Below are 17366 nucleotides of genomic sequence, written 5' to 3' on the forward strand. Positions count from 1 at the left end.
ATCCCTGGAATGAGTAGATGTGTCCAAACTTTTCACTGGTACTGTATATATATAAAACATTGTTCCATATCATAATCATAATGCCATGTAATTTAACATAGTTTATTCAAAATAAATATCTCATTTTATACTATTATGGAGTTTATTATCATCATATCTGAGAGCTACATATTGTTGTAATGACAGGTCAAGGTACTTAATATAGCAAGATATATTTTAGGGATGCTGTTGTAATGAAGAGGCCTAGGGCTGTGGCCTATTCAGACTTGAGATAAGAACACTTAAGTTGGACTTAAGTCAAGACATGTGGACTTAAATCGAGGTTTTATTGACTTAAATCCATGTTAACTACTTATCTCAAGTCTAAATTTGGCCCCTACTGAATATACAGTTGTCTCTTGTTTTGGTAGAAAACTGGAATGTTTGCAGTAGTTTACAATATATTCTTATTGTTATATGAATCATTCCACTTGTTGTTATTCTCTAACTGTTCAGAGATGGGTGGCTCTTTAGCGTTATTCTGTGACTGTTAGTTCTACCTTCAAATATAAAGGGAACCAGATAACATTTTGTCAAATTTCCCATGTTATCAACCTGATCACTAAGGTGGTGTTTATTGTATTATAATCATTGAAACATCAGGAGTAGATAAGTTAGTCAAAACTGGTCTGTGAAGAGAAAATACATGCACATTTTCAATAATAAACTCTCTCATTATTTGTAAGTGAGGGTTTTTGCAGGCATATTTTACTCAAAACTTTGCATGGAGGAATTCCGTGGTATATAGAGATCTGTTTTATATGTTAACGATGGCAGAAAATGCACATCCTAATCATGATTATGATGAATTGTTTGAAATGCACTTTATATTTTCAAGCGTTTTTTTCTTCATTTCTAAGTGTTTGTTTTGGTCTGTATTGCTACAGTTATGTATTATCTGGGCGAAAATAAAATCTAAACTGTACTTAAACAAATATACAATTATATTTATTCACAATGGCCACCAACGATTAATATGTCTCATTCACCTCATTTGAAAATGTTATGTAGATAAAGGGCAAGTATGATGACATTATACCTTTCTCTTGTTGTTTGTCATTTCGGTGTTTCTTATTTACATTGAACATGTTGGTCCGTTACCTAGCAGATGCTCTTATCAAGAGTTACTTACAGACTGTATAGTCAACTAAGGTAGATACAGCAATCACATATCACAGTCATTGCGGGTATTTCTTCAATAAACCAGATATCAGCAAAATCAGTGCTAGTAAGAAAGGACAAATGGGAGCGTTAGTGCCAGAAAGACAAGTACAACAGTCTAATACTAGACACGTGAAGGGAAGAACGTGTAATACAATTCAGAGAATTTATCCAAACTTGAACTTCTGCCACCATCATTTTCTTGTGCATACGGATAATAAATACAGGCGTGGAGCTCATAACGTAGGCTATGGTCTACATTTGTCTCACTGCCCCCACTTTCTGATCATCGGTACTCTCTCTGATCACACTGATCAATCTTTTATCTCTCCAGATTAGACGAAAGACAGAATATCCACAGAGGGCATTCCCAGGCTCCATCACCACTGGCAGAGGCAGCCCCAGGCACTCCACCTGTCGCCTGTACTCATCCATCGCCTGGTCGAGAGCCTCCAGGGATAAAGGGTTGCTCAGGCTTCCTGCGACGAGGGCCCATCTCCCCAAGAGCTGCTGGTCTATTCGTGGTGGATCCATGGGCTTAACGAGGTCCTCACAGCCTAGAGCAGCAGCAGTTGATTGGCTTAGAGACAGGAAGTAGAGGAGAGTCTTGGCACATTGAACGAACATGGCTTCAGTGTCTAGGTCTCACTATATCTATGCACCAGTATATCAATAAATCAAATGTATTTATCAAGCCCTTTTTACATCAGCCGATGTCACAAAGTGCTATACAGAAACCCAGCCTAAAACCCCAAACAACAAGCAATGCAGATGTATATCTATTTACTGTGGGTCTATCTATATCTATAAAATCTACAATATGTATCACTATATCTGTTTTATATTTCTATGTCTACAGCATCTATCTACTGTATGTCTGTCTATGTGTCACTGATGTGTCGTGTCTGTATCGAACACTGGTGCTTAGCTAGAGGGGTCCAGTCTTATACATGTAGCTCTCCTGTCATGCTATGGCACAATGTTCTTCAATATCAGAAAGTTCCCAATTGCAACAGAATGCCAGTAAAATGGCAATTTCCCCTGGCAAATCCAGGATTGCGAAATAAAAACAAGACTTTTTTGGTTTATCTATGTTTTGTGCACGCGTATGAAAAAATATTGACAAAAAAGAACAATTCAATATTAAAGTCAGGCAAGATCTCACATTACACACACCACTGTGCACATACACATCTAAATAAATCATATAAATCAAATAAAGATGAGAGATTGCAATTTCTTTATACATCAACAATAATATTTGAATGTACAAATACTTTTTTTTTGTAACTTAAGGGAATTCAAAAGACCTACAAAGTCATATGTAAAGGCTTAAAATCTGGGGACATAAAAAAGTAATTTATGAATATTTAATGTACTCATAAGTATCATAACATTAACAATGAATTCGAGTTTCTTATCTATGTTATTGGAATTTTTTTGAAGGTATTTTTTGCTCAGGGTAAAGTTATATAGAGATTTAGCTAGTTGAGAAATATACAACAAGATCATCCCAGAGTTCTACAATTATGACTGAACGATATTTAGACAGCAGGCTTTTGGTAGTTTGCACGATTAGTCACATGACATGCTCAGGGGTGCATGACAAGGATATGCAGTACAGGTTAATCTTAATAAAATGCATGATCTCATTTCATTCACACAGTTACACTAGGTCTTTACACCCCATAGACGCCAGCTTATTTACATAATATGACGAACGTCAATCTGTAAAATATTAGCCAATAAAACGCGCGCTATGATTTATTGTTAGGATATAAATCAATATATTTGCTCGTTTCAGTAGGTTGACCAATCACGTTGTTAGTACAGCCTATCAGGAAGTATCAAGAGCCCTCCTTATTGTATGTTGTCAACCCGCTGATCCTGCAAGCTAACTAGCTAGCACGCGAAGTAAATCGCTGGGTGAACTATAATTCGACTGAGTTTAACGTTACTCGTTGGCTGAAGAAAATTTCATTTTAATCGCTGACATTGGCTGTGGTTGTCCTGGAGTCGTCAAGAAAGGCGAGACATTAACGCGTTAGCCTGTTTTCTACAAAGTTGCTAACCAGATCCGTTGACAGCTAGCTAGCTACTGTAGCTTGGCAGCTAACTGTCTGTATTGAGTTACCACAGCAAAGCTACGTAGTACGTGGTCTCAACCCTGCACTTCCGAGCCGTCGCCGTCCTATCAAGCAATTTTAAGATTTTACTTGGTTAAAGACCTCTCATGTCAATGACACTCTTCACAAAGTGGTAAGGTTAAGATCTTGGCTATGTTGTGTTGGATGATGTTTATCTAGTAACTAGCTAGGTAAATTAGTAGTTAAGCCAATATCATCTAATTAAGCCAGACTGTAGCCCCTTAATAGGTGTAACTAACTAGCTGTCATGTTAGAGCTAGTGATTTTTAAGAAACGTGACAGCTTGGTTACTTCTTTAAATAACAGGATGGTTATCATAGCTAATAGGTAGGCTACGGTGTAGAAAAGGCTAGTTAGCTACATCTTTTGACCATCCGCTACCAAGGCTTCTTTCTCACTGTCACCCCCAGCTGTTTGTTGTCACACACCAATCACATGATGGCTATTCTATCGTGTTTTCCCAGAAATGACAGAAATTCCTCATCATTAGGTTAAATAAACTATTTCCAGTTTCAGTACAGAGTAGGAAGTGAAGTCACTTGTTCTACATTCCAGTGTTACCATGTCTGTTAACATCTGTTCTCTTGTCACTCAGGCACATCATCCTTTGATGACTCTAAACTTAGTGATACCCACATCTTTTTTTCAACTATACTGAACAAAAATATAAAACGCAACATGTAAAGTTTTAGTCCTATGTTTCATGAGATGAAATAAAAGATCCCAGACATTTTCCATATGCGCTAAAAGCTTATTTTTCTCAAATTTGGTACACAAATTTGTTTACATCCCTGTTAGTGACCATTTCTCCATTGCCAAGATAATCCATCCTCCTGACAGATGTGGCATATCAAGAAGCTGATTAAATGGCATACAAAGCCACAGGTGCACCTTGTGCTGGGGACAATAAAAGGCCACTCTAAAATGTGCAGATTTGTGTCACAACACAATGCCACAGATGTCTCAAGTTGAGGGAGTGTGCAATTGGCATGCTGACTGCAGGAATGTCCACAACAGATGTTTCCAAATAATTTAATGTTCATTTCTCTACCATAAGCCGCCTCAAGTCGTTTTAGAAAATGTGGCAGTACATCCAACCAACCTTACAACCGCAGACCACGTGTAACTAAGCCAGCCCAGCATGTCTGTATTCCCAGTCATGTGAATTCCATAGATTAGGGCATAATTTATTTATTTCAATTGAAGGATTTCCTTCTGTGAACTGTAACTCAGTAAAATTTTAGAAATTGTAGCATTTCGCATTTAATTTTGTTCAGCGCAGGGGAAGGAGGGAGAAGTGGTTTACTTTGAAACTGACTGTGACTAATATTGTTTTTCCCAATAGCATTCACTAGCCTAACCACTGCGACAGCTGCTCTGGTCTGCATAATAATAGCAAAGTCGTCAAAAATGTTTAATCCCTGCCACTTTCAGATCCACTTTCTTGTGAATCAGCATGAAATGAGAGAAAATCGGCCTCGCATCAGTCATTGTTTAGACGTACAACTAGCTTAACCTTTCTGTCTTTCAATGTTAATGTTTAAACTTCATCTTAGTGCTGGACAGACAAAAGGAGAGCGACACATATAGCACTTACTCCATAGCTAATCAAATTACACATGCATGCACTGTCGTAGAAAATCAATGTTTATCTCTCTTCCCCACCCCTCTCTCATCCCTCTCTTCCGTCAGGTCCCTATTGCTATGAGGATCTGCAGAGCCCTGCTGTAAGCCTGAGCCATGAACTCTGTGTCTCCCAGTGCAGTTCAGTATGTGGGGGGAGTAGGAGTGGTGTGTCAGGATGACGCCCTCCAGAGAGAGGAGACCAAGAGGCCTCAGCAGCCACAGCTGGTGGACGCTGGTGGAGGAAGTGGCTTTGGGAAGTGGCAGGGTACTGATGTCGGTGGGGGTGGAACCAGAGATGCCGCCACCGCTGGAGAGCCAGACGAGGTGGACAAACTCAAGACCAAGCTGATGTCGGCGTGGAATAATGTCAAATATGGTCAGTCAGTGGGTTCATTTGAACTTTTTTCCATAAGGCGGATAGTTCTATATAGCTGTTTAACTAGCGACAAACATAACTTCCAGTTTTTCTATACAGTCAGTTTTAACAATGGCTTTTTATTTTCTTAAGAAATAGCAACAAGGGGGATTTTATAGTCTTTGTACTTTCTGTGTGAATAATCTTTGTTAGGTCTTTTTTTTTTCTCAACAGAAGTCTCATACAAAGCTATGTGTAATAGCCCTCCCGAAGTCAACTTCCCCCTTCCTCACCCAGTCATCAAGACATAAAGAATCCCCTCTAAAAAGGTCCGTTCTGTTTCTTTTCCCTCTTTAGGCTGGTCAGTCAAGTCGAAGACCACATTCAACAAGAGCTCTCCGGTGACTTTAATGGGCCACTCCTATCTGCTCAATAGTGAAGGTAGCTAACCTCCAACAACCCCACTCCCAACTTCAAAAGACTTCCTGGTAAAATAGATGACTCTCTCTGCTCCATACCCAGTGAGGAAAAACTGGTTGGAAATATGTATTTTAACCAGTTCTGCTCACTGGGTATCTCTCTACCCTTCCAGACGAGGTGGAGCGGTTCAGGCGGGCGTTCGTGTCTCGGCTGTGGCTGACCTACCGTAGGGAGTTCCCCCAGCTGGAGGGCTCCACCTTGACTACAGACTGTGGCTGGGGCTGCATGCTGCGGAGCGGACAGATGCTGCTGGCCCAAGGCCTACTGCTACATCTGCTGCCACGAGGTGAGACAACTCATAGAGTTAGAAAGAGGGCTCTCAATGGGTAGAGATACAAAGATGGGTCCTCTTCCTAACTCTGAGACAACTGCACCAAATCTGGCCCAATCCCAAATGGACCCCTATGCACATACAATTGTGGAGATCTGAGAGGATTTGTTTGGTATAAGAAATATGATCGGTGAAACTTACACCTAGCAGGGTGGAGCTATTAACATATTGCATACACCTGTCAGATCCTCTCTCCAACATTTGGTAGGGCGTAGGGGTCCATTTGGGATGGGGCCCCTGTCTCTCTCTCTCACTCTTGTTTCTCTTTCTGCCACATCTCTCTTCAACTGTTTCTCTCTCTCTTTCCTGGTCTGTCTCCCCTCTCTCTCCTCCATCCACCTCTCCATCGATCACTACTAACTAACTGTCTGTATTGTGTTGTCTAGACTGGTCGTGGCCAGACGCCCAGCAGTTCGCTGATGTAGACTTTGAGGCTCTGAGACCCCGCTCCCCGTCCCGTGCTGGTGGCGTACCCATCCCCTCCTTCGGCTACTCCTCCTCCTCGCGGACCCCCACCACGCCCCAGAAGACCTCCATGCCAGGGGGCACGGCTCTCAACCATACCCAGAAGAAGAGGCCCGAGTCGGGCAGGGACAGGCAGGCTGAGCCCCTCCACCGGAGGGTTGTGGCCTGGTTTGGGGATGAGCCCCCGGCCCCGTTTGGGGTGCACCAGCTGGTAGAATTGGGGAAGAGCTCAGGGAAGAAGGCGGGGGACTGGTACGGCCCCTCAGTGGTGGCACACATACTACGGTGAGGAGCCCTCCATGGGGTGTGGTCAAGATAATGATGCTGTCAGAGCATCAGCCATAGAAGTAGAATCTATAGAACATACCTCATTCAAGTCAGTGATGTCATTAGCATGCATTTGATTTCTGTACTTAGATTTTTGATAGATGTCTGTAATGCCATAGTGCATCAGAATGATCTCCAGCAGACATGTTTACTGATGCACCTTTATTGTGTAGATGTTTTGGCTGCTATTATATTTTTTAAGAAGGCTCGGTGGTATGCCTGACTGCATGTTGACGTTTACCAGGGTTGGAGTCAATTACATTACAATTCCACTCAATTCAGGAAGTAAACTGAAATTCCAATTGTTTTCAATGTTGTTCAATGAGGAACATTTGGAATTAGAATCAACATTTGGTTTACTTTCTGAATTGAAATGGAATTGAACCAAACCCTGATATTTACTTCATGCCCAGTAGCATCAGTATGTTGTGACATTAAACAACATACTTGTTTTCCAGAAAAGCAGTTGCCAAGACTTCTGAGGTTCACAACCTGGCTGTATATGTAGCGCAGGACTGTACCGGTGAGTTTGACTTTACACTGTACCTTTCCTACTGGTTGGTGTTGTCATTTGTCGAATTCACCAGATATTGTATGTTTGGTCTGTTCTGTTCTCGTCATAAGTGATGTTTTTGCCATTGGTCTTCTGAATGTAGCTTAACTGTGTCTCATTTCTGTATCACAATTAAATTACAAAATGGGGAGGGCAAAAATTACATTACAGAATGGGGGGGGGGGGGGGGGGCCGACATGTCCCTAGTGAAACTTAGGCCCATAGTAGCATTGTGTGTTTCTTTCAGTGTACAAAAAGGACGTGGTGCATCTGTGTGACCAGTCGTTGAACCAGAGTATATCAGATCCTGAGCCCAGTGGTCCAGGCTGGAAGTCTGTCATCATACTGGTTCCAGTCCGACTAGGAGGAGACTCTCTCAACCCCTCCTACATCAAGTGTGTCAGGGTGTGTACACGCATGTACACACACACACTTTCATAACCTAACCTTCGTCACAAAGCTTGTTATTTCTCCATGGTTGATGTCGCTCTAACATGAATATGGATTTCTTTGTGTCTGAAGAACATTCTCAGGTTAGAATGCTGTATCGGGATCATCGGCGGCAAACCCAAGCATTCGCTGTTCTTTATCGGCTGCCAAGGTAAGAAATGCACTCTTCTTCCTGGTTCAGTTGCTTCTGATTGGACAGTGGGCTGTCATTTAACCTAACCTCGCCTTCTTCTTATTTCCTGTCCAATCAGACGAGCAGCTGCTGTATCTGGACCCTCACTACTGTCAGTCCGTGGTGGATGTCACTCAAGACAACTTCCCACTGGAGGTTGGTTGGACTTTATATCGCTCTGCTATGACACAGATAAGCATGTTTTGACTGGATCAAAGTAGGTCATTTCAGATTCAGATGTGTACCTTGTCTGTAATGCTCTCCCTCTCTCGCTCCCCACCTCCCCAGTCGTTCCACTGTAGCTCGCCCAGGAAGATGCCCTTTAGTCGCATGGACCCCAGCTGTACTATAGGCTTCTACGCCAAGAACAAGAAGGACTTTGAGTCTCTGTGTTCTGCCGTCTGTGTGGTGAGCTCAGCCTCTTGTCCTCATTTCAAGTCTCTTCTTACTCATGTATACATTCCTCACTTATGCATCATTTATACATTAGTTATGCATCACATATAGATCATTTATAGATCTTTGACGCTGATATGATTTATAGATGCATGAGTTGAAGCAACGCAACTTAGATGGCTTATTCGTCACTTATAGATAGATAGACATGTTACACGTCTCTTACGCGTCAGTGATACATCACTTATACATCAGTTACTGTATACATCACTTATACATCAGTTACTGGATACATCACTTCTACATCTGTTACTGGATACATCAGTTACTGGATACATCAGTTACTGGATACAGCACTTATACATCAGTTACTGGATACAGCACTTATACATCTGTTACTGGATACAGCACTTATACATCTGTTACTGGATACAGCACTTATACATCAGTTACTGGATACAGCACTTGTACATCAGTTACTGGATACAGCACTTATACATCAGTTACTGGATACAGCACTTATACATCAGTTACTGGATACAGCACTTATACATCAGTTACTGGATACAGCACTTATACATCAGTTACTGGATACAGCACTTATACATCAGTTACTGGATACAGCACTTATACATCAGTTACTGGATACAGCACTTATACATCAGTTACTGGATACAGCACTTATACATCTGTTACTGGATACAGCACTTATACATCAGTTACTGGATACAGCACCTATACATCAGTTACTGGATACAGCACCTATACATCAGTTACTGGATACAGCACTTATACATCAGTTACTGGATACAGCACTTATACATCAGTTACTGGATACAGCACTTATACATCAGTTACTGGATACAGCACTTATACATCAGTTACTGGATACAGCACTTATACATCAGTTACTGGATACAGCACTTATACATCAGTTACTGGATACAGCACTTATACATCAGTTACTGGATACAGCACTTATACATCAGTTACTGGATACAGCACTTATACATCAGTTACTGGATACAGCACTTATACATCAGTTACTGGATACAGCACTTATACATCAGTTACTGGATACAGCACTTATACATCAGTTACTGGATACAGCACTTATACATCAGTTACTGGATACAGCACTTATACATCAGTTACTGGATACAGCACTTATACATCAGTTACTGGATACAGCACTTATACATCAGTTACTGGATACAGCACTTATACATCAGTTACTGGATACAGCACTTATACATCAGTTACTGGATACAGCACTTATACATCAGTTACTGGATACAGCACTTATACATCAGTTACTGGATACAGCACTTATACATCAGTTACTGGATACAGCACTTATACATCAGTTACTGGATACAGCACTTATACATCAGTTACTGGATACAGCACTTATACATCAGTTACTGGATACAGCACTTATACAGAACCATTCAAAAGTTTTGACACCTACTCATTCCATGTTTTTTCTTTATTTTGACTATTTTCTACGTTGTAGGACAGTAGTGAAGACATCAAAACTATGAAATAACACGTATGGAATCATTTAGCAACCAAAAAAGTGTTAAACAAATCAAAATATATTTCAGATTGTTCAAAGTAGCCACCCTTTGCCTTGATGACAGCTTTGCACACTCTTGGCATTCTCTCAACCAGCTTCATGAGGTAGTCACCTGGAATGCATTTCAATTAACAGGTGTGCTTCTTTCCTCAATGCGTTTGAGCCAATCAGTTGTGTTGTGGCAAGGTAGGGGTGATATACAGAAGATAACCCTATTTGGTAAAATACCAAGTCCATATGGCAAGAACAGCTCAAAGAAGCAAAGACAAATGACAGTCCATCTACTTTAAGACATGAAGGTCAGTCAATATGGAAAATGTCAAGATCATTGACAGTTTCTTAAAGTTCAGTCGCAAAAACCATCAAGCACTATGAAGAAACTGGCTCTCATGAGGACCGCCACAGGAAAGGAAGACCCAGAGTTACCTCTGCTGCAGAGGACAAGTTCATTAGAGTTAACTGCACCTCAGATTGCAGCCCAAATAAATGCTTCACAGCGTTCAAGTAACATACACATCTCAACATCAACTGTTTAGAGGAGACTGTGAAAATCATGCCTTCATGGTCGAATTGCTGCAAAGAAACCACTACTAAAGGACACCAATAAGAAGATGAGACTTGCTTGGGCAATGTAGAAAATAGCAAAAATAATGAAAAAATCATGGAATGAGTAGGTGTGTCCAAACTTTTGACTGACTACACCAACTGTATACATCAGTTGCACTAACTGTTACTGTATACATCACTTACATAAAGCTCTTATCTTATTCTGGGTGACTTTAATAAGTGACCAATTCAACACTTTCATATTCCCCCCCCCCCCACCCCAGGCCCTATCGTCGCCCGAAGAGAAGTACCCCATCTTTACCTTCGTGGAGGGCCAGGCCCAGGACTATGGACTGGTGGGCCACAGCTCCTCCTATCCTCACTATGACACCTCCCCCACCCCTGGCCCCGCCCACATGCCGCCCCAAGGCAAGCTCAGCAGGAGCAACAACATAGGCAGCTCTGACGACTTTGTCTTCTTGTGAGTACTGGTTTGTGTTCCTGAGGAACGAAATGTAAGCAAACAGGGAAAGACTGACTTAGAATTTTGGGATGGATTCCATTTCCCTGTTTTTATAGAGCTCAAAGTGGATATATGCTTTCTGCTATATCACAAACTCTGGCATTTGTGTCCATCATATTCGAGGCGAGGCTTCAACTGAATCTCACTGTCGGCCTGTCTCTGTCTGGGCAGAAACAGGTCTTAGAAACTAACGCTAGGCATTACTAAATTGGATTGTTGCCCCATCCCAAATGGACCCTAAGCCCTATACACTTATGGAGATCTGACAGGTGTTAGTAATATAAACTAGGCTAGGTGTAAGCTTCACCATATTGCTTATTTATACCAATCAATTCCGCTCAGATCTCCAAGGCCGTAGGGATTTGGGATGGGGCCTCTGACTTCATTTTGGGAACAATAACAACTGGAAACACGGAGCCTGTATGCTACATGACAGGGGTCACTAGTAGTGGAAGACAAGGTACTCAGCCTTCTTCTCTCTGACTTGTATTATAATACTGCTGTACAATTCTTACATTAATTTCTGTTTTGTAAGATTTATTAAGTGTGTGTGTGTGAAATGAGTGTGTGAACTGAAGCTGTTGGTGTGTTGATTTGCTGTTACGTTCACATTCCTCTACTGTACTCTCTTGTATTCCCTATGCCATCTTAATTCAGTGTCATGGCTATAGTACTATATTCATACTACATGGCTATATGAATTTCATTGCAGCATTCCAACCCTCTCTTTAGTTGTGCTGTCCTTTGACATACCATTCAGGCAACAGTAAATGGCCTGAGCCGGGCTCCCTACCTAACCTCGCTCACTGTTTTCCAGAACTGGGTTCAAATAGTATTAGCTTTTTTTTCCTTCCAAAAGGCACTTACAGTGCCTTGCGAAAGTATTCGGCCCCCTTGAACTTTGCGACCTTTTGCCACATTTCAGGCTTCAAACAAAGATATAAAACTGTATTTTTTTTGTGACGAATCAACAACAAGTGGGACACAATCATGAAGTAGAACGACATTTATTGGATATTTCAAACTTTTTTAACAAATCAAAAACTGAAATTGGGCGTGCAAAATTATTCAGCCCCCTTAAGTTAATACTTTGTAGCGCCACCTTTTGCTGTGATTACAGCTGTAAGTCGCTTGGGGTATGTCTCTATCAGTTTTGCACATCGAGAGACTGAAATTTTTTCCGCCAAACATAACGTTTTGCATTGTTGCCAAAATGTTCAATTTTGGTTTCATCTGACCAGAGCACCTTCTTCCACATGTTTGGTGTGTCTCCCAGGTGGGTTGTGGCAAACTTTAAACGACACTTTTTATGGATATCTTTAAGAAATGGCTTTCTTCTTGCCACTCTTCCATAAAGGCCAGATTTGTGCAATATGCGACTGATTGTTGTCCTATGGACAGAGTCTCCCACCTCAGCTGTAGATCTCTGCAGTTCATCCAGAGTGATCATGGGCCTCTTGGCTGCAAGAGGGACGGCCAGGTCTTGGTAGATTTGCAGTGGTCTGATACTCCTTCCATTTCAATATTATCGCTTGCACAGTGCTCCTTGGGATGTTTAAAGCTTGGGAAATCTTTTTGTATCCAAATCCGGCTTTAAACTTCTTCACAACAGTATCTCGGACCTGCCTGGTGTGTTCCTTGTTCTTCATGATGCTCTCTGTGCTTTTGACGGACCTCTGAGACTATCACAGTGCATGTGCATTTATACGGAGACTTGATTACACACAGGTGGATTGTATTTATCATCATTAGTCATTTAGGTCAACATTGGATCATTCAAAGATCCTCACTGAACTTCTGGAGAGAGTTTGCTGCACTGAAAGTAAAGGGGCTGAATAATTTTGCACGCCCAATTTTTCAGTTTTTGATTTGTTAAAAAAGTTTGAAATATCCAATAAATGTCGTTCTACTTCATGATTGTGTCCCACTTGTTGTTGATTCTTCACAAAAAAATACAGTTTTATATCTTTGTTTGAAGCCTGAAATGTGGCAAAAGGTCGCAAAGTTCAAGGGGGCCGAATACTTTCGCAAGGCACTGTACTTTTGGGACTATTCTTTTTGCCCAAGCAAGCTCAGAAAACCAATACTAATTGAACCCCAGGTCTGCTACACTCTCACACTATTTCATCAGCTCTCTCTTGTCAATTAGTCTACCAGTATCAACTTGCAACACACTAACAGGAATCCACTATTACAACAATAGCCCCTTTTGTGTAATGTGTTACACTAGCTCCTATCTAGATGATGGTAAATGATCCATTTACCAAGAGGCTATGTCCAAAATGACACCCTATTCCCTACATCGTGCACTACATAGAGAATATGATGCCTTTTTGGATGAGGACAGTTTTTTGGTTGTAGTGAAACTTGTTGAATGAGTGATTCTGAACTCTATTCCTTTTAGGGTCCTCCATAATGTTTTTAACAAGGTGGTGCTGCTGAGTACTGGCAGGGGGGATGCCTCACTTTGGACTCAGATTTTTTGCATTTTTGAACACGTGTAACTTCAATTTATTATGGTAGAGTTAAAAGCCTTGAACTTTGGAGACCTGCATATTAATATCTAAGCCAGGGCTGTTCAATTCTGGTCCTAGAGGGCCAAAACAATTCTGTTTTCTTTGTTTCTACCTGGTAGTTAATTGCACTCACCTGGTGTCTCAGCCAGGTCTCTCCTTATTAGAAGGAGAGGATGAAAACCAGGACCGACATTGAACAGCCCTGATCTAAGCATTAAACCCCCCCAAGCTCCCTCAACCCCAAAATGAAATAGTCTGGGAAGTGGTTAAAACACTGTTGATTGGATGCTTGATCTCACATTTTAATTAGGCTTCTGACCTGTGTGCAACAGGTATCCTCTAAGGGGCAAATCTTGACTTTCACTTAACCTGAATGTTCACTGATCATTCATTGAAGTCAATGGGAGAATAAGTGAGAATGTGAGGTTAGCGAGTTAGGATTCACCCCAGTAATCTGTGTATTTCATTCTTGTCCATGTGTATATTATCTCATAAAGGTGACATTTATTTTCTAAATAAAGTGAAGAATTGGCATATGTAGAAGTCTTAAATGTGCTAATGACCACCCTAATAAGGGACTGCATTCATGTGGACAACATGACTTTGTAATACTGTTGTATAGAATGTTATTAAAGGTAACTTTTTTTGTATTTATTGTCTGAATATAAGATGAACTGAACTCTTGGCCTACATGTGTATGTTGTTTTTGTGCCAGCCAGGATTCTGGCGAGTAACAACCTCCTTATCCAAGTATCTATTGTCCCACAGTCACAATCTTTATCCTGTATAAAAACCACTATCTCCTACAGTGCCTTGAGAAAGTATTCACACCCCTTGACTTTTTCCATATTTTGTTGTAACAAATTGGGATTCAAATTAATTAACTTTTTGTGGAAGGAAAAATTCTAACACTTAAAAAAAAAAAAATATATATATATATATATATATATATATATATATATAGTGGGGAGAACAAGTATTTGATGCACTGCCGATTTTGCAGGTTTTCCTACTTACAAAGCATGTAGAGGTCTGTAATTTATCATAGGTACACTTCAACTGTGAGAGACAGAATCTAAAACAAAAATCCAGAAAATCACATTGTATGATTTTTAAGTAATTAATTTGCATTTTATTGCATGACATAAGTATTTGATCACCTACCAACCAGTAAGAATTCCGACTCTCACAGACCTGTTAGTTTTTCTTTAAGAAGCCCTCCTGTTCTCCACTCGTTACCTGTATTAACTGCACCTGTTTGAACTTGTTACCTGTATAAAAGACACCTGTCCACACACTCAAACAGACTCCAACCTCTCCACAATGGCCAAGACCAGAGAGCTGTGTAAGGACATCAGGGTTAAAATTGTAGACCTGCGCAAGGCTGGGATGGGCTACAGGACAATAGGCAAGCAGCTTGGTGAGAAGGCAACAACTGTTGGCGCAATTATTAGAAAATGGAAGAAGTTCAAGATATACGGTCAATCACCCTCGGTCTGGGGCTCCATGCAAGATCTCACCTCGTGGGGCATCAATGATCATGAGGAAGGTGAGGGATCAGCCCAGAACTACACGGCAGGACCTGATCAATGACCTGAAGAGAGCTGGGACCACAGTCTCAAAGAAAACCATTAGTAACACACTACGCCGTCATGGATTAAAATCCTGCAGCGCACGCAAGGTCCCCCTGCTCAAGCCAGCGTATGTCCAGGCCTGCCAGAAGTTTGCCAATGACCATCTGGATGATCCAGAGGAGGAGGGGGAGAAGGTCATGTGGTCTGATGAGACAAAAATAGAGCTTTTTGGTCTAAACTCCACTCGCCGTGTTTGGAGGAAGAAGAAGGATGAGTACAACCCCCAAGAACACCATCCCAACCGTGAAGCATGGAGGTGGAAACATCATTCTTTGGGGATGCTTTTCTGCAAAGGGGACAGGACGACTGCACCGTATTGAGGGGAGGATGGATGGGGCCATGTATTGCGAGATCTTGGCCAACAACCTCCTTCCCTCAGTAAGAGCATTGAAGATGGGTCGTAGCTGGGTCTTCCAGCATGACAACGACCCAAAACACACAGCCAGGGCAACTAAGGAGTGGCTCCGTAAGAAGCATCTCAAGGTCCTGTAGTGGCCTAGCCAGTCTCCAGAGCTGAACCCAATAGAAAATCTTTGGAGGGAGCTGAAAGTCCGTATTGCCCAGCGCCAGCCCCGAAACCTGAAAGATCTGGAGAAGGTCTGTATGGAGGAGTGGGCCAAAATCCCTGCTGCAGTGTGTGCAAACCTGGTCAAGAACTACAGGAAACATATGATCTCTGTAATTGCAAACAAAGGTTTCTGTACCAAATATTAAGTTCTGCTTTTCTGATGTATCAAATACTTATGTCATGCAATAAAATGCAAATTCATTATTTAAAAATCATTCAATGTGATTTTCTGGATTTTTGTTTTAGATTCCGTCTCTCACAGTTGAAGTGTACTTATGATAAATTACAGACCTCTACATGCTTTGTAAGTAGAAAACACTGCCGATTTGGCAGGTTATCAAATACTTATTCTCCCCACTGTATATATATATATATATATATATATATACACACCAGTGCATTCTAAAAGTATTCATTCCACTTGACTTTTTCAGAATTTTGTCACATTACAGCCTTATCCTAAAATTGATTAAATTGTTTTTCCCCTTATCTATCTACACACAATGCCTCAATGACAAAGCAAAAACAGGTTTAGAAATGTATTAAAAATAAACTGAAATATCACATTTGCATATGTATTCAGTCCCTTTACTCAGTACTTTGTTGAAGCAGCAATTACAGCCTCAAGTCTTCTTGGGTATGACACTACAAGCTTGGCACACCTGTATTTGGGGAGTTTCCCCCATTCTTCTCTGCAGATCTTCTCAAGCTCTCAGGTTGGATGGGGAGCTTCGCTACACAGCTATTATCAGGTCTCTCCAGAGATGTTCGATCTGGTTCAAGTCTGGGCTCTGGCTGGGCCACTCAAGGACATTCAGAGACTTGCCCTGAAGCCACTCCTGCGTAGTCTTGGCTGTGTGCTTAGGGTCGTTATCCTGTTCCTTCGCCCCAGTCTGAGGTCCTGAGTGCTCTGGACCAGGTTTTTATCAAGGATCTCTCTGTGATGTGTTGTGTTGGATTTGCCCCAAACATAATGCTTTGTATTCGGGACATAAAGTTAATTTCTTTGCCACATTTTTTGCTGTTTTACTTTAGTGCCTTATTGCAAACAGGATGCATGTTTTAGACTGTTTTTATTCTGTACAAGCTTCCTTCTTTCCACTCTGTCATTTAGGTTACATTTGTGGAGTAACTACAATGTTGTTGATCCATCCTCTGTGTTCTCCTATCACAGCCATTAAACTGTTTTAAAGTTACCATTGGCGTCATGAGCAGTTTCCTGAGCGGTTTCCTTCCTTTCCGGCAACTGAGTTAGGAAGGACGCCTGTATATTTGTAGTGTATTGATACACCATCCAAAGTGTCATTTATAACATCTCCATGCTCAAAGGGTTGTTCAATGTCTGCTTTTTTATCATTGTTTTACCCATCTTCCAATAGGTGCCCTTCTTTGCATTGGAAAACCTCCCTGGTCTTTGTATTTATAAAGGATCCCGTCAGCAGCTACTCTTCCTGGGGTCCAGCAACGTTAAGGCAGTTATATACTATTTAAAATATTA

General features: G+C 41.2%; 1 protein-coding gene across 1 annotated transcript; it reads left to right on the forward strand.

The window, feature by feature from the left end:
• The first annotated feature begins 3085 nt into the window (after positions 1–3085).
• Positions 3086–11701, forward strand: LOC139423773 (cysteine protease atg4da-like). The gene is made up of 11 exons (XM_071175406.1): positions 3086–3459; positions 5040–5349; positions 5686–5769; positions 5921–6094; positions 6526–6889; positions 7390–7454; positions 7732–7889; positions 8007–8085; positions 8186–8262; positions 8395–8514; positions 10912–11701. Exons 2-11 carry the CDS (start codon positions 5088–5090, stop codon positions 11110–11112), a joined length of 1584 nt encoding a protein of 527 aa, XP_071031507.1. The 5' UTR covers positions 3086–3459; positions 5040–5087; the 3' UTR covers positions 11113–11701.
• Positions 11702–17366: the final 5665 nt, after the last annotated feature.

The sequence above is a fragment of the Oncorhynchus clarkii genome, chromosome 13 (assembly GCF_045791955.1).
Source record: "Oncorhynchus clarkii lewisi isolate Uvic-CL-2024 chromosome 13, UVic_Ocla_1.0, whole genome shotgun sequence".
Lineage (NCBI taxonomy): Eukaryota > Metazoa > Chordata > Actinopteri > Salmoniformes > Salmonidae > Oncorhynchus > Oncorhynchus clarkii.

Bases quoted from the DNA above. Each gene is read 5' to 3' on its own strand.
- LOC139423773 (XM_071175406.1), top strand. From the start codon at position 5,088: ATGAACTCTGTGTCTCCCAGTGCAGTTCAGTATGTGGGGGGAGTAGGA. The intron at 5,350-5,685 runs GTCAGTCAGTGG...TTCCCTCTTTAG, and splicing joins GTGGAATAATGTCAAATATG to GCTGGTCAGTCAAGTCGAAG. The intron at 7,890-8,006 runs GTGTGTACACGC...TTGTGTCTGAAG, and splicing joins CCTACATCAAGTGTGTCAGG to AACATTCTCAGGTTAGAATG.